The sequence below is a fragment of the Catharus ustulatus genome, chromosome 3 (genome assembly GCF_009819885.2).
Source record: "Catharus ustulatus isolate bCatUst1 chromosome 3, bCatUst1.pri.v2, whole genome shotgun sequence".
NCBI classification, from domain to species: Eukaryota; Metazoa; Chordata; class Aves; order Passeriformes; family Turdidae; genus Catharus; species Catharus ustulatus.
In genome coordinates this window covers 83,708,504-83,726,022 of record NC_046223.1, presented here as the reverse complement: position 1 = coordinate 83,726,022, position 17,519 = coordinate 83,708,504, and the positions used below count along the sequence as shown (strand labels likewise).

Sequence of the window (17,519 nt, the reverse complement as noted above, 5' to 3'; positions counted from 1 at the left end):
TTTGGTGGTTTTTTTGCTTTTTTTTTTTTTTTCTGGCTTTATCTTTGTTGCTCACTCGGTATGTTTTGTGGCTGCTGTTGTTCCCTCCTCTCCCGAAACGCGATCCCTGGGTAGGCGGGCGGGGGCAGTGGCCGCCAGCAGCCGGCACGGCACCCCCCGCGCTCGGAATCCACCGGGATTCCCCATCCTGCCGCCGGCCTGAGCGCGCCCGTGCTGGAAACCGCGGGGAGCGGCGCGCAGCAGCAGCGGCGGGGCAGGCACAAGGACGGCGCTGCGAGGCGGGGAGCGGAGCGCGGGGCTCTCCCTTCCAGAGGCGGGCGGGACCCGCTCCGCGCCGAGCCAGCCGAGCCGAAGCCCCGCGTGGCGCGGCTGCACATGGCGCGGCCCCGCTCGGCGGCAAGGTGAGTCTCCGGCAGCACCACCTGGGCCGGGGGCAGCGGGGGACGCGGCTCGGAGCGGACCCTCCCGCGGGCTCCCGGGCGAGGCGGCCCGGCAGCGCCGGCAGAGCCGGAGCGCGGGGGCGGCGGGCGGGGCGCGGGCGGCGGCTCCCCCTGGCCGGGCGGCGCTTGGTTTCTCCTGCCAGCGGAGGCAGGGCCAGGCGCGGCGAGGGTGGGCGCGGAGTTGGCGGCGGGGCTGGGGGCAGTCGGCGGCGAGCTGCGGAGGAGTTTGTTCTGTACGCGGGGCGGAAGGTGAGGGACGGCGTCCGGGACCGGGCTCGGCTCCGCTGTGCCTTTTTTGGGGACGGGAGTTTGTAGCGGCCGCGGAGCGGAGGGGAAGAGCCGCGGGGCAGGGACGCAGGTGGGGATTCGCGGGACACGGTGGGCGGCGGCGGGTCAGACCCTCCCCCTCCGTGCTACTCCAGTGGAGTCGACGGTCGAGTGGGAAGGTGGCGGCGTGAGCTGGAAGTGGGCGAAAACTTGTTCCTCCGCGTGCTCTGCCGCTCTGCGGGGCCGGGGCCACGCGGGCGAGTCGCGTATCGGGGGCGGGGGACGAGACGCGGGCCGGGGGAGGGCGGGTGGGCGCGGGCAAGAGGAGCCGCGCCGCCCCGCCGCTGCTGTCTCCCTTTCCTCCCCTGCTGCAGGTCTCGCTGCGGGAAGCGGAGCGGAGCCAGCCCCCGAGGGGAATCGCCTGCCCGCGAAGAAAAGGCTGCCCAGAGCCGGCCCCCGCCTCGCCGCGCCGCCAGGAGCCGGAGGCGCCCGGAGGGAAAAGTTGCGTGCGGGGCCGGGCCGGGCGCGATGCCGGGGCGCGGCGCGCTCTGCCTGGGGCTGCTGCTGCCCGTCCTGCTGGGCTGCGGCTCGGCGCAGCCCGGCGGCTGCCCGGCCCTCTGCGAGTGCTCGGAGCCGGCCAAGACGGTGAAGTGCGTGAACAGGAACCTGACGGCGGTGCCCCCCGACCTGCCGCCCTACGTGCGCAGCCTCTTCATCACCGGCAACCCCCTGACCGACCTGCCCGCCGGCGCCTTCCCCGCCCAGCGCCTGCCCGACCTCGCTTCCCTCAACCTCAGTGGCAACCACCTGCGGACCGTGGAGGCCGGCTCCCTCGCCCTGCCCGCCCTGCGGCAGCTGGACCTCAGCGGCAACGCGCTGGGCTCCTTCAGCCCGCAGGCCTTCGGGGAGGGCGGCAGCCCGCTGGAGGAGCTGGCCCTCCGCGGGGCCCTGCGCGACCACGGCGTGCTGCTCAGCCTGGCTGCCCTGCTGCAGTCCGGGGCCCTGCGCAACCTCAGCCGCCTGGAGCTGGCCGACAACGGGCTGCTGCTGCTGCCCGCCGGCATGTTCACTGCCCTGCCCGCCCTGCGGCAGCTGGACCTCAGCAACAACTCCCTGGTGGGCCTGCGAAATGTCTCTTTCCAGGGACTGGGCCAGCTGCAGAGCCTCAACCTCAGCGACAACTCCCTGGGTGTGCTGAGGAACAGCACCCTGGCCCAGTTCCGCAGCCTGCCCGCGCTCCGGCACATCGTCCTGGGCCGCAACACCTGGGTCTGTGACTGTGCCATCGAGGACCTGGTGGCCTGGCTCAAGGAGAGCGACCAGGTGGAGGGCAAAGAAGCCCTGACCTGTGCCTCCCCTGACAAGATGCTGGGCAAAGCCCTGCTGAAGATCAATGGCTCGGACCTGAACTGCTCCGTGCCCACAGACCTGCCTTCCCAGCTACAGACTTCATACGTCTTCCTGGGTATAGTCTTGGCTCTCATTGGGGCCATATTCCTCTTAGTTTTGTACTTGAACCGAAAAGGAATCAAAAAGTGGATGCACAACATCAGAGATGCCTGTAGGGATCACATGGAGGGCTACCACTACAGATACGAGATCAATGCAGACCCCAGGTTAACAAATCTCAGCTCCAACTCGGATGTCTGACAAAATGCCCCGGATGCAGGGCAGTGCAAAGTACCTATGCATGAAAAGTAGACTTCTGCTTTATTCTTGTGCTTGCTTCCATCTCCCCTGAAAAGTCTCAGACATGCTTGTAACTTGAGGGGGACATGCCTCCCTGTGATGTCAAGTTAATTTTTGTTTTGAGACACTGGACTGCTGAGCATGGCGTTCAGCTGTGTGTAGGAAACAAGCTGCTACTTATTTTCCTCCTTACCTGTCTGCACTTGTGGGAAATTTTTTTTCAAGATGTCAAAAGAAAAAAAAAAAAGGGTTCTCTCTGATGATCCAAAGCCACCAGAGTTTATAAAACGTTTACTGATGCAGACGCCATTCAACAAAAGCTGCCTCAACTTTCTGGGAAAAAAGTTACATGTTCCTCTGTGCCAGTTTTGATCTTGTATATCTGAATTGAGATGCGATGATTACATTTCATAGACTGTCTTGAGATTTTAAAAACCAAACTATCTCCTTTTAACTGCTCTTCAGAAGAAATCAAATAGCAAGCATGCACAAATACTGTATAGTTTTACATGTTAGGAAATTTATGATCTCAGTAAGTCTCTTACTATTTTGTAGTTATTTTTGATTGCAGTTTACGTGACTTGACAGAATTTTTTATACAAACTGCATCTAAACTCCATCTAAACTCAGTCTGAACTGTTAAATTCAATAAACAGTCTTACAAGAACTGTCGTGTTTGCTGTTCAATGAGAGAAATATGGACATCTAAGAATGTGAATTACGCTATAGTCTCTGAAGTAATAGCCCTGCAGTAGTAATATGAATAAAAGTTTATACAAATGTGTAGCTTAGAGCCATAAATGTTTGACGATTTTGTGATATATGCTAGGAAAATTACAATGAAAATTAAACAACAAGAGCAATTCTACTTGGCACAAGCCCCTCAGACTGCTCTCTGAAAGCACCTGCATAATGTCAAGACATGCTAGGGTCCACTTTCCTGGGAACGTAGAAGCTAATAGAATTTTCATAAGGTCTTCTCTACCAAATTAAAAAAAAAACTAAATTGTGGAGTTGGTAAGCTAAATAAAATTTTACCTGAAAGGAATTGCTTATTATAAAAAACCATATTTATGTGTCCTGAACTAAATTAAATGCAGCTCGGTCGTGCGGTCAGCAAGCTGTAGGCTTGTGCATCCCTACAGCATTTATTAGATTGCTTTTTCCTTTTTAAGGTCTCAGTGCTTGTGAAGTTCTGTAGCAATCTATGTCCAGTAACTTGATGGAACTTTACATTTATCTTAATGCATTTAGCAGGTGCACTTCAGTATGGCCTGTTGTTTACTGCTTGCTTGGGAATGCATTTTCTTGTAAATATATAAAGCATGTAAAAAAATCCTTCAGAATGCCTGATTTAAGATGCAACTCTGACCACACATAGAAAGGTTAGCAAGAACCCTGCGGTGGCTGCCAATAATTAGTGCACTTTTTCTAACCTGTTTATGGTTTCTTAATGAAAAAAAAATACACCAGCTGTAAAAGTGTGATGTGACTTGATATATACTAGTTTATCTGTGGAGCTTTTTCCATGGTCTCTGTTACTTGAAGCTCTTGAGCATCTCTCAAATTTTATGAATTGCTAGCTAATTCCTTTTGCTTTCAGAAGTGACAGTTTTCTCATAGATATATACGTTTGCTAGGAGCTCATAAATATAAAATAGTCTTTAAAGTATCAGAAGAAATATAATCTATTTTGGGCATCGGTATTATTCAAAAGCATTTTTCATCCAGTGACTTCAGAAGAAGCAAGTCGCACAACTTGCTTTTGACTAATTTTCTATTGCTTTAAATTGAATTTGTTTAATAGCAGTGATTTTTTTAAATGTACTTATGTGCATTTACCCTTGAAAATAAAAGAAGAATGGATGTTTAGTACAACTATTGTTTTGTAGATCAGTATATTTTGCAATTAATGTGAATTAAGTGATAGCATATTTCTCCTGCTGTAATTTAAATGTATGAGCAATATCTGGTTAACGGCATATGAATTAAGTTTGTGGATTCTTATAAAGCAGGCTGCCCATCTGAATATTAGCTGCCCATATTTTAAAGATAGTGTGAAAACCTTAGTGTGAAGAACTATTACTGCTGCCACTATGCAAACCGTTCATACTCAGTCTACATCAGATAGTTTATGTAAGAAGCTAGAATTTACAGTAGCTACGCAGTGTGCTTTGTTGTATCTGGAGATTATCAACTTACCTGTACAGTGCCAACAGGAGTACAGCATCATCCTTACTTAAGATTCTCCTGTAATATAATAGGTAAAATATGTGCAAACCAAGCCATTTCTTGGGCAATTTCCTGAGTTTTGTTAACAGATACTTTAAAGTAACTACAGTAAAAGCAATTATCCATGATGTGTTAATGTAACGACCGTGCATTTGTAGAGCTGTGTAAGGACAGGCAGCGATTTTAATTGCAGTCTCTCATCAGTGGAGCGAGTATTTGTATAGTGGGCAAGTGTAACTTGTTACTGTTACTACACATATTATTCTAAAGGTTATTATTACTATTATTTTTGTATCTTAGTCGATGTAATAGAAATTTATTAGAGATCTGGTGACAGCTACTTTAAAATAATTTTTGTCGTTTGCTTACATGTGTATTTATTAGGATGTAACATTTAGCATGCGTCAGTGTTGTGTTGGATGATGTTCCCCTACAATGTTTGACCAACAGTGAATGCTTTGGTGTTTTGTACAATGCATTATTTGATCTTAAACTCCCTTCCATAAACAGTGCTTGAAATTTGTTTTGCTTTTCTTTTACAAAATAATTAACAGTGATACTCAGAAGACACATAAAAGTAGCTCCCACACCACTGTAGAAGGTGGTTAAAAACTAAACACTTAAAAAAGAATTAGTTTTAACATCCTTCTGAAGCACATTTTATAATCCTACTCTTGCTTTGACACCTGAGATTCCAGTTGACTACTATTTCCTGAGCAACTTATTAATTCATTCTTCAATAAAACACATGCAGTTCTAAATACCTCTAAAATGTGTTTTGTATACATAAATCCCCTCAGTTCTGCATGACGCAGGTGTTGCTGAAAAACATCCAGACTAAAGTAGAGGGTTAATCATTCTGAATGTCTGCACAGCTAAGAAGCAGAAAGGATCGTTTTGCCAAGGCTTAGCTGCTTTGTTAGAGCTACTTTTAGTTGTAACAATCTTAAAATTTTCTTAGAAAAATAGCACAATGAATTGATATAGTTTAATATATTTTCTTAAAATACTTTGGATAAGTGATGTTGCCAGGTAAGAAAATTCCCCAAATCCCCCTTCAACCGAGGTAGCTTTATATTAGATCATTTTTGTTTTATTAGATAATTTTTATTTTGCCAAGCCATAATATTACCAGCAGTTCTGACATCCAAAAAGTGGTTTGAAGTTTTGCAACAACTGCTTTGAATCTTTTCATTCAGAGGAATTTACTTTTTAAGCACTGCTGACAGTCCCCAGTGACATGGCAGCAAGCAGAGCAGTCTGTTCAGACCCACATTCTGTTGTTGACTGAGATGTCACTGAAAACAGGCATGGCAAATTATTCAAAATATGACTATTCGAGGATCCCAACTCTCATTATTCTTCTAGCATTTTCCCTGTGGTATACTCCAGTCTTTCTGCATCTGCATAATTTCTTTTTTGCCTCATTTTCTCAAGAAATCCATTAAAAAGAGTATCATGAATCTGCACAGGTAGAGAAATCAGTCTGACTGCACCAATATTTTGAGGTTTAGCATCTTTATTTCTCTTTAAGCTTTAATGTGGAAAAGAGCTTTTGTCAAAGTGGACAGAATGAAAATTTGATATGCACTTTTTTTTCTCTTTAGCAGCTGAATGTTCAAGAAGAACCATTCATTCTCAGCATATGATGAAGGAAAATAGCATTTGGTAAGAAAAATGTTTTGGTTTCAAGCTTCCAAATGACATTTATATTCTATTAGAGAAAGTGGAAGGGAGATGCTTGTAAAGGAGACAGAGATATCACTTCATAATGGGTCAGCCCTGGAAGTCACAATGCTGTGGATAGGAACAATTCCTGATTGAATCTGTCCCTTATGTTCTGGTCATTTTTATAGTTTCACCTCGAATTTCTTCCTGTTGCTGTAAATAGAAACATTTTCTTAACAAGTGGTGTCCTATCTTACAATATTTGCAGTGCAGGTGTTTCCACTGAGAGTTTCTTGTGGACTATAATAGAAGATTGAATTTAATTCAGTGCCTGCTGAATTAATAATGACCAGATCAGGCTCATAACTTAATAATCCTTTTTTTTAATTTTTTTTGCAAATATGCTGCCTACAAGGGGAAAATACTTTGGCTTGAAATTAAACAATAAAAGCCCAATAAAAAAAACAGGGGAGATAGAAAGCAGAACGTTTGGAGAGTGCAGCATTTATCAGATACTTCACTCAGAAAAGAGACAAACCACGTGGGAGCTGAGGGTCCTTTGGTGATAGAGAAGGAAGTGTGGTCTGTTAGCTTTCCAAGTCAATACAGCAGTAGCAGAAAAGTGATGCTTTGTACCAACACAATAAACCTAACAGCTCTTCTCTCCCACATTGAAAAAAACCCCACCAAGCCTTTAGAAAGAAGAATACAGGCTTGCAGTATAAGTATGTCCTTAAAAAGGACTTTCACTTTCTCAACTGTGTTACAATTTATGTGTTGTCACATCCTTGGAAAACCTTGCTATGCCAGAAGTCATCTGTTGCGTAGGCAAAGCTTGAAATCAAGCTTTGCATTCCCAAGGTTAGCCTAAATAGAAAAAGCAAACTATTAAGGAAATTAAACCAGTACTTTAGACAGCATATTTATGGTACAGTTAATAATTTAATATCTGCAATTAATTGTATTTTTCAAAGTATTCACCAGATAGTTTTTCCTATCTGATGATAGACTAGCAGAATAACAGATTTGTGTTTCTAGTAATTATGCATGAAAGCGTCTGAATAAATTAGCGATATTTCAGTACATACGGTGATGAAAATGCTAGAAATCTTGTGTTCTAGAATGTTTCACTGTTACAGAAATCTTAGATGTGCAAGAAACAGCTGTAACTTTTTCTGATTGAAGTTTGGTTTCCTAATTAAAAATATTATTGAGGAAAACCCCAATAAAATATTTACCAGATTGCTTATATATGTTCATTCTGTTGATTTTATTACTAGAAATCCTTACAGATATTGATATCTTTACAAGTGTAGTTGTATTCCTTTTAGCCCAAACTGATGGTTGGGCAATGAATTTGCATGACAGAATAATGAAAAAGAAAAGTCCATATAGTTGGCCTGATTGATTTACTTAGAAATTTGGCCAGTGAATATAAGAGATTGTGCTTCAATTGTTCTTGTTATTTTTGACTTAATTTGTTAGCTTTTTTAGTTATAATATTTGTGGTATTAGGTGCCAATTCTAAATTTAACAGTAATGTATTTTCGTCTTTTTAATTACCAGATCAGACTGTGTTTTAAAGTCTTCAAAGACATATTTACATAGTGAAATATAGAGGCACTGTTACTAAGTATTAAGGAAAAATGCTGCTGAAACAGAGAAAACAGGTGAAAACCAGAGGGGTACAAAAAAGCATTCAGTTGGCAAACTTTTATTCCTGCAACCTATTTTAATGGAATCATTTTTATTGTAACCTCATGGAAATCAAACAGAAGAATTTATCTTCTCATAGATAGCTAACACAGATGTCCAAAATTTTATTTGGTAGGAATAGTTTTTTGGGTTTGTCCCAGGAGCATAGCTGATAACTTAGTCTTGTGTCTAAATTGTTTGCTATTATTGTTTTCTCTCATTCTTAGGACAGCTAACACAGAAGGATGTTTGACTTTACAAATGATAGTTTCATCTGTCCTAAGTTTTATCACAGAACTGAACTGTCTTAGTATCTGTCCACAGTCTGCTTCAGGTATTCCATTTGTTCCAGTAGAAATTCCCTTCTGTGATAAAGCCCAGGGTAGCTTTGTGTGATGTCATGGGTATGTGTACAATTAAGAACTCATTTGTCAGATGGACATTATCAAAAGTCAAATAGATATTTCAACATAATTCACCATGTATTTAATCAAGTAATGGTAGTGAAGTAGCAAAAGAAGAAAAAATAACATTTATTATCAGAATGCTGTAAGCAGCCATGAACTGACACCACCTTGGGGGATTTGAGTAATTTAAGCTGCTTCTGAAGATGGAAAAAGAAAAAGAAGAAGCTATTGCACTAACAGTTTTCTTCTTCAGGTAGGTGTCTTCATTCATTCTCATTAGTAGCTCATGAACAGGCAATAACCAAATCCTACAGATAGTTACACATTTAAATCCATTTCAGTCAGGGCTTTTATCCCTCTGATTTTCTAGTTCCATCTTTTCAGAGGTAGATGCTTTAGTTAGCCTGGAGACATCAGAATGCAATAATTTTTATTTTATATGTACACAGAAGCATTTTGCATACACACACATACATGTATAAATATATTTATATAATGTAAAACTAGAGGAGACAGAAGAGGAGTAGAATCAAAGGCACACTGTCTCTCCTGTACATTCAGTTGGCTAGATTAGGGACTTTTTGGGGTTTTTTTCAGAGATTGGAAGGGAGTGGGTATGCCTCTCAGAAGCACATAAGGCATGATTCGTCTTGCTGCACACCTAGTGTGACCTTTAGCAGCAAGTAAACAAAAACTGGTGCTGAGTGTTTTAAGATTTTCCAAAGTGGCCACAGTCTGGGGATCTGCGCTCAAAGTGGCTTAAAAGTGGCTTCATTTTCAAAAGTTCTTGAACACATTTTGGAAAATTGCACTTGTTTTCTTTTAAAGGTAAATTGAAAAAAATGCAGAAAAACAAATTTTCACTGTGAAAAGCTATATGTCTGGTATACACTTGAGAGAAAATAAAAATACTTGTAAGAACTTCTGAAATTCCCCAGTCTTTACACTCTTTGTAGTTTCTCAAATTGAGATCTCTGTAACACCATCTATCCAGAATGCTCTTCCCCTCTCTCGCATATTTAATCATCCCTAATCCAGATTATTTTTATCCATCGCCTTTGTATTGTGACCAAACTTGATTAATTCACATTGGTAAGCAAAGGTAGAATTCCTAGGAAACAAGTCATGCATAAAATCAAATACTCAATATTTATCACCAAGCAGATTATTATTAAGGTTTTATTTGTTGTCAGTCTTTCATTCAGGTTTCCCCTTTTGCTGTTTGTCTCTTTTATGTTTAGCTTTTCAGTATTAAAAAGGTTCTGTGGTAGCCCAGAGGAACTCTCTGGTTCTAATTTCCAGTAACCAGCAAGGAGATCTTATCCTGAGACAATAGTCTTGAGAAAAAACTTGCAGAAACAGTGCTCGAACTTCTCTGACAGGATAGTAAAATGTCACTGAAAATAGCTCTGCTAACATATTCTTCATTTGTCAGAAGCACTACATGTGGAGAAAGAGCCTGAATGCAGGATTTGTGATAGTCATATAGGTGCTGTTTAACCAGCCTGTGAGGTTACAATAGCTTGTGGTACCTCTGCTCCGATTTCTCCTCCCTACAGCTCCACACAGGAGCTCGAACAGGACTCAGGCGTGTCTAGAACATGCATTCAGCAGATTGTGGTAATTTGTTTATATTATTAATCACGGGTGAAGTCCCTTCTTTTCAAGCGTATAAAGAAATATATTCGAGTACTTGTAATTTTTAACATAGAAAAAACTAGCAGGCATACGTCTGGTTTCATAACTTATCTGTAAATACAAAAAAAAAAAATGCTCTGAATTTGAGTTTGCGAGGAACAGATGTCTTTCAGCAAGCTTGGTTGTAAATTCAGCAGGATTTTCAATTTAATCCAGGAAATGATGACACAAAATTTATTGCAAGCAGAGAAATAACTCGTTCTTCATCACGGCTATGTGGACTATGCCTTTTTCACGAAGCAATGTAAGGTGTTTTTTTATCTCCTAGGTTTCCAGGGAGACAATCACAATCCAGTAGGGGTTACTGTTGTTCTTAATAAAGCTCTCTAGATTTTGTAGTTTTAGCAATTTTTCTGATCAAAATCACAGAGATAGCAGATAGGATTTGATAAATGATACTGAGTAACGTGAATTGAAGTGACCTATTTCAATCACACACAGATGATGCAGTGGTGCACCAGCTTAGAGTAGATGGTATTAGTGCATTCACCAGCTAGAATCATTTTAACTGGCAGGAAAGGACTCAAAACTGAGTATTAGTCGCTGTAGAGAGCTGTACAAACTGTGCTTAGCATTTAGCTGTTGATACAGAATGTAGTATATCTGAAAGGTTTCTGATATAGGTGTGAAGCACCATGTCGAATTCTAGGGTTTTTTGTATACAAGTTATGTACTAATCCACAACCTGTATGACTGGCCTGTGGTTTAGAAGGAAAATTGAAGTACACTTGAAAGAAAATTGAAGTGGTTGATGTAAATGAAATTAATGGACAAAAATCTCATCTCTCAGAATAATAATAGTGAGTGATCTTTTATTATTATATGTTCAACTGTGAAAACATAAATTTGCAGAGGGGATCTTTAGTACAACATCAATAGATAGTACATCAATGCTACTGAGGACCCTCCCAATTTTATTTTCCATTATTCTGCCCTGTGAAAGGGAGAAGTAGAAAAGGGTAAACCTTCGACAGAACAAACTGTAAGAAAAGAAGGTGGTAGAGCCAAAAATCTCCTGTAATGACTGTCCTTTTTATACTTACTGAAGAAGAATGTGGCAGCAATAGTGATGCAGGAGTAGAAGACAGTATGGTTTCTTTCATAAGTTTAAGGTTGTTTAGGTTTATTCAGGGTTTTGTGCTGTTGGAGCCAGAGCTAATTGATGCATTAACATTTAATCTAGGTCCCCAGAAAGTACCAATGCCAGAATGTGCTATACATTTTCTTCCCATAGATTTTACACAGCACTCTCTACCTGCCAGTAATGCATGAAGTGCTTGCTGTTCTCTCCTTCCCTCCCAAGGGAAGTGTATACACTGGCTCAGGGATATTGTATGCACTGTCTCGCCTTATGTTTCTGAGAGAAGGCATAAGCAAAGTAAAGCATCTTGCACTTAAAGGTGAATTTGCTTTATGATTGTCCCTAATTCCCAGAAGAGTAAGTTCCTTTGCAAAACCTGCTGCTTGGAAAAAGTTTTGTCTCCCATGCAATAAGCCTTTTGTCTACTTTAGAAGAAAATGGTAGGTACATTCTTCTCTTCTTTAATTTAGTCCTAGATGTTCATCTTTCCAAAGGAATATGATAAAAACTCATTAAATTATCTTTTGCATCAGGAAATAGAAGGTCAGCTGTGCATAAATTTGGTACCATGGTGGAACCCACAGGAAAATTATTGCTTAGAAACAGTGAAAAAATGAGTAAAGATCCTACCAATTAAATAAGTTTTAAAAGTACATCATATTAAATAAACTCCCTCCCTAAGGAACCTGCAAAGCTCTCAAATGTAGGCCTCACAATACCCTGTGAACTCTCCTCTCTCCCCTTCCCTTCCTCTCTCTCCTCTTCTTTCTCTGTTTTCTCCTCTCTTCTCTCTCTCTTTTCCTGTAGTATGTGTCATTCTGAGTGAGCAGTGTCCCACCATCCAGCTAAAAGGACATGAATGTCATCCTCTTACCTTCCTGATAAACAATACTTGCAGCTCATGGTTGGTTTTAATGTCTTGTCTCCATCAGCCAAAATTTAGCACGTGCCAATCTGAGCTTTGCAGTTAAGTGCATGAAGAATAGAATGTAAATTGGAGATGCACATGCAACTTAGTCAGCTGTGAACTGCTCTCACTAGCTTTAAAGGATGACGGGAAACATGTCCATACCTTTTTACTCTTTGTATCTTCACCTCATAATGACACAAATAATAAAATACATTTTATGCATTTTCAATGTTTATATGTACATATATTTTATATTTTTAAAATTTTAAAATTCTCGCATATTTGATATATATGAAAATACATGTTTCCTATATACAGGCCATGCTATTCTTGGTGGAAATTAATATTTCATTTTTATCTCATGTGCAGGCTTTTGCAAATAATGCTAATTGAAAGCTATTTATATTTTGTTCACTTTTTTAGATAAAAGAAATAGAGTCTACTAGTTTAGAACTAATTATTGCAGTAAGCTTTGCAATAAACACTTTTGATAACAGGAATGATGTTTCAGGCCAGCATGGCAATTTTTAGTATCTATTAAGTCTTCTGAGTAGCTTTAGAATTCTGTAATTTGTAAAACAGTCAGACAGAAGCCTATCCTGGGTGAATAGTTTAGCACAAAATACTCACTTGCCTTCACTTTGTTTGTATTGCTCCTTCAGCATGAGGATGCTGCCAATATTTTGACATTTTTTTCTCCTTGAAATCTGCATCTCTCTGACGGTATGCCTTCAGAGAAAAAGAGCAAGGGACTGGGATATTCTTGAATTTTCTTGTCAAAACACCGACAGGATAATTACCATGAGATGATACAATTTGTGAACGGGAGAGTGGGTGTTCATGCATTGTGACAGAGTGTCAGTACCGCAGGTACATTGTGCAGGTCTCACATCCTGCTTCTCTAATGTGAAAGGGTCTCCATCTTCAAATATGATAGGGGAGCGAGGGCACTTTTGTGAAAGGTGCTGTAAGATCCAGTGTCGGATCTTTAATAGTTTTGTCCTCTATTGCCCATTTTCTGGGCTCTAAAGGAGAGAGGTCTTCACATTATAGCAACACCTTGCAAGTCTCCCTGTAGCCTCCCTGTAATGAAGGTTCTGTGGGACATCATGCAATGGCTCTTTGGCTTCTAGCATCTGGTCTTTCTACCAGATCCTTTTGTGGCCAGTTATCCTGGCTTGGTGGCTGTTTGGTACTGGCAAAGAGACTTAAACCAAGCTGATTACAGGGGAGGACTAAACCCCGATCCTTATTCCAAAATCACAAAAATGTGTGATCCGCAGTCTTACCTAGGTCGCTCCAACAAGGAGAAAAGGAGCTTCAGAGGTATTGCCTCAAGCTCTGGGGATAAATTGTTCTTGGCAGAGATAATTTAGATCTGCTTGGGGAGGCAGAGTTCTAGCAGTGACAGGAAAAATGTTCTGAGGTGTAATTTGTGTTAGGTACTCAGGCAACTCTCTTTAGCCCATCAGTTGCCAGTTTCCCATTAGCACAAAGTAGTAACAGAGAGGGCTGCCTTTGAAAAAGGGAGGGAAAAGACAGGGTATTTACCCCCTGATTTCATTTGAAACTTTATTTTTACCAGTGAGTAATACAAAGAAGAACTTGTGAATAGTGCAAAAATGAGAAGTTTGTGGAGGTCGAATCATGACTTTATGACTCAACAATAAAGTGTTTTAAAGGAGGAATAGGTAAGTGTTCTGCCTACATTAGGAACAATATTTTTAGAAACATGGCATCAGAGAATCATAGAATCATTAAGGTTGGAAAAGACCTCTAAAGTCATTGAGTCCAGCTTTTGAACAAGCACCACCATGCCATAGCACTGAGTGCCATGTGTTGCATCCTGAATAGTACAACTTCCCTGGGCAGTCCATTCCAATGTTTGACAGCACTTGCGGTGAAGAAATTCTTCCTCATGTGCAACCTGAATCTATCCTAGTGTGGCTTGAGGCCATTTCCTCTTGTCCTGTTGCTGGTTGCCTGGGAGAAGAGGCTGACCTCCACCTGACTACACCTTCCTTTCAGGTGGTTAAACAGAATGATAAGGTCACCCATGAACCTTCTGCTCACCAGGCTAGACACACCCTCAGCCACTTCTCATGGGATATGCACTCCAGACCCTTCTCTGGCTCTGTTGTCCTTCTCTGGACTCAAGCACCTCAATGTCCTTCTTGTAGTAAAGGGGCCCAGAACTGGACACAGCACTCAAGATGTGGCATCACCAGTGCTGAGTACAGAGGGGCAATCACTGCCCTGGTCCTGCTAGCTACATTATTGCTAATACAGACCAGAATGCCATTGGCCTTCTTGGCCATCTGGGGACTTTTTTTTGGTGAACTTTTTGGAGTAGAGAGTAGCTCTGTTCTGTATTTCCACATTGCCTGGTACACTGGGTCACTATTCTCTGTCAGGAGTATCCAAATGCTACTAGAAGTAAATACTGGTAATGCAGTGCAGACTAATACACTGAACTTCCTTTCTCAGTTCTCCAGTAACACTTAACTGCTTTAGCACCACCAGTTCTTTTGGAATACTGTAACAAATCCCTCAAATGCCTGAGCCTCCTCCTTCAGTACTTACCATGGACTAAATATTACCTTTGGGTAAAATGTACTTAACATTATAGGAGGCCTGTGCCAGGAAAGAGATTTTTATATGAGGAAATTTGAGACAGGCCTAAGAATTCTTAAAACAGCTAAACATTGCATGCTAAACTGGGGAAAAACCTCCAATGTAATGCAGAGATTCCTGAGCTGGCTTTAAGTGCAATGCTTTGTGTACAAGAATTCTAGCTGTAGCAATACAGAACTCTGCAAGAGAATTTGCTTTGCCAGAGAGACTGCCTCCTTCAAGGCTAGAGCAACAACAGCAGAAAGATACCTTCTTTTTTCCCATAACAATTCTTTGAAAGAATATTATAAAACTAACACGGGACAGATCTCTTATACAAAAATAATTGAAAAAGGACATCCTATTTAGTGAACAAGAATTAGGTTGTGACAAGAGTGCAGTGAAAGAGGATGAAATCATCCCAGATGATGTAGATTTTACCAGAAGCAGATTTTCTGCTGGAATCCATGCTGCTGAGAATATCATCACTGCCTGCCCACGGCTCCTTGTCAAAGCCCAGCCAGTCTGTGCCATCTTTTCAGGGGACAGCCAGGTGTGCCCAGTCCATCAGCACAGCACCTGTGCTCATAGAAAATTCCCTGTGGAGGACGACAGCTGTGAACCCTATCATGAGCTTTCTTTTAATAAATAAATTGATAAAAAGGTCTGTGCAAGAGAATTTGCAGAAACCTCTGAGGGATGCTCTGCCCCAGTCAGTCATAAGGACTGTGGCTAGTTTGCTTTGAAGTGTTTGTTTCAAAGTAACGTAAAAACTGCTCTGCTTCTCTTTCATTTATTTTCTTTCACATGCTTCCAAATGTGCTAAGCTTATGCAAAGATGTCTGTTAGCTGTTACAAATATTTATCCTCTGCTGGAACTGAGCTCTTTGAGGACACAGCAGCACTTGTAAGTGAGGAAGGCAGGTGTGCAGCTGCTCCATTCCTCTTTTTTCCAGCTGGCCACCTTATATTACCCTTCTCAAAAGAGCTGAACTTCCCAAGGTCTGAGTCTGTGTATGGAGTTGTAATTAATCAGCTTCAGTGGGAGCTGCATGTGTAGTGTCTGAAAGTAGCTGAGAGCTCAGAAATTTGTATCCTGTATTTCAAGCAGGTGATTTTTCTGGGCTAACTATTTCTATTCCTGGCCAGCAAAATAAGCGTGTCCTGAACTTCTGAGCAACTTACTCACAAATTAATGCATTTTTTTTTATAAGGAAAAGAGCCTTAACACACTGCAGTGAGAGATAGAGGATACACGCAGGAGGTAGAGGATAGTTTTACCAAACATTTTGTGTCTTGTAAATTTTGACTCCACTCCAAAGGAAAAAAAGTCAATGTGCTTTCTTTGGACACTGTGCCTCTGGTTCCTTGAAATAGCTCAGCTACATTCTACTTCTGATCATGTTGCATCGATGATACTTTTTAATTCATGAGTGGCGAGAAAGGCTTGGAGAGACAGGTGATTGACTTACATCTGTTCTGCATAGAGCGGATCGTGATTTGTCTCATAATTTTTCTAACACATCACTAGAAAAGATGTTTAATGCAATGAGCTGCTAAACAAAATAGTTATTATTTTATTAGTAAAATTAGATTAGTACACTTCTCTTATGATGTGATTTATGTCAGATTTTTAGACTTTCATATCACCCAAAGGCTCTGGTAAGTCCTAAGATTCATCTTGTACTGCAGGTAAATATGCTTAAAAATTTCATCACCAAAGTGAATATGATTTGCTCATCAAATTATGGAACAAATTTGATTTCCATATATATTTCACATTTATATGCCAGATATATGTAATTATACATACACCCCTTTAGGAAAGACTGAAATAGTTCTAGGACATTGTGACTTAGAGAACATGTAATGCAGTTTGCAGCTATTTCATCTGTTGGCTCAGGAAACAGGCAAACTTCTTCAAGCAACTACAAGCCTCTGCCTGCCAAGCTGTTGCCTTGGACAATTCCTTCCTGTGACTGGAGTTTTCCCCCAGATTTGCTCCTATAGACACATCTTTTTGCTGTCTTTTGAAGGAAGCAGCTGAACACTTAAGCAGGAGGTCTTTAGCACAGCAGGAGTGAAAAGAGGAAAGGCTGGAGAATGCTCACAAGTTTTTAAGGTCATGGAGACAGCAGTTTCCTAAATGTCTGAAGTCAAATGACTTTTTGCATGATGATCCATGTGCAGGTATGCAGTTAAAACCATGTAGTGAGATAGTGATTGCATTCTGATGGCATGTAATCAAAGAGTGCCCTCCATGGCTTGGAAGTACAAGAATTGCCCTGTCCGTAAAGTATCTTCAGGTAAGAACTTTTCTTCTTCCTCATGCAGAGAGGGAAGCATTTGGCTCAATCCAATAACTCCAATGAGCTGCTGGATCATACACTCAATAGCCTCCTCTCAGCTGGGACCTCTCCCAGATTTCCAAGCCTGCTCAAAAATCATTGAGAGAGCCTTTGTGGTGACATCAACCAGCTCTTTGAAGACTCTTGGATGAATCCTATCAAGCCCTATAGATTTGCAGAGAACTAGCTGGGACAGCAGATCTCACACATTTTCAGGGTCAGCTGTTAGTTGATCATTCTTCCAGCCATGACCCTCCAAGCTGTTAGTGTATCATTCTCCAGCTCAGAGACTGAGAGCCTCTTGGTCCATCATCCATGTTGAGGACAGAGGCAAAAAATGTGTTAAACTCCTGTGCCTTTTCTGTGTCTGGGTTTGTGAGGTGACTATCCTCACCCTGTGATGAGCTGATGATATTTTTGCACTGCCTATTGCCATTAAAATATTTGACAAATCTCTTTCATTGTCCCCTA

The 17,519-nt window shown here is 41.8% G+C and overlaps 1 protein-coding gene across 2 annotated transcripts; it reads left to right on the top strand.

Moving 5' to 3' along the window:
• Positions 1 to 360: 360 nt before the first annotated feature.
• Positions 361 to 5,151, top strand: TPBG (trophoblast glycoprotein). 2 transcript variants are annotated; one of them, XM_033056161.1, is made up of 2 exons: positions 361 to 401; positions 1,082 to 5,151. In XM_033056161.1, the coding sequence occupies exons 1-2, from the start codon at positions 376 to 378 to the stop codon at positions 2,355 to 2,357; spliced, it is 1,302 nt and encodes a 433-aa protein (XP_032912052.1). In that variant the 5' UTR covers positions 361 to 375; the 3' UTR covers positions 2,358 to 5,151. The 2 variants fall into 2 exon arrangements, with proteins under 2 accessions (XP_032912052.1, XP_032912053.1); XM_033056162.2 differs by lacking the exon at positions 361 to 401 and adding an exon at positions 615 to 689.
• The last annotated feature ends 12,368 nt before the right edge of the window (positions 5,152 to 17,519 follow it).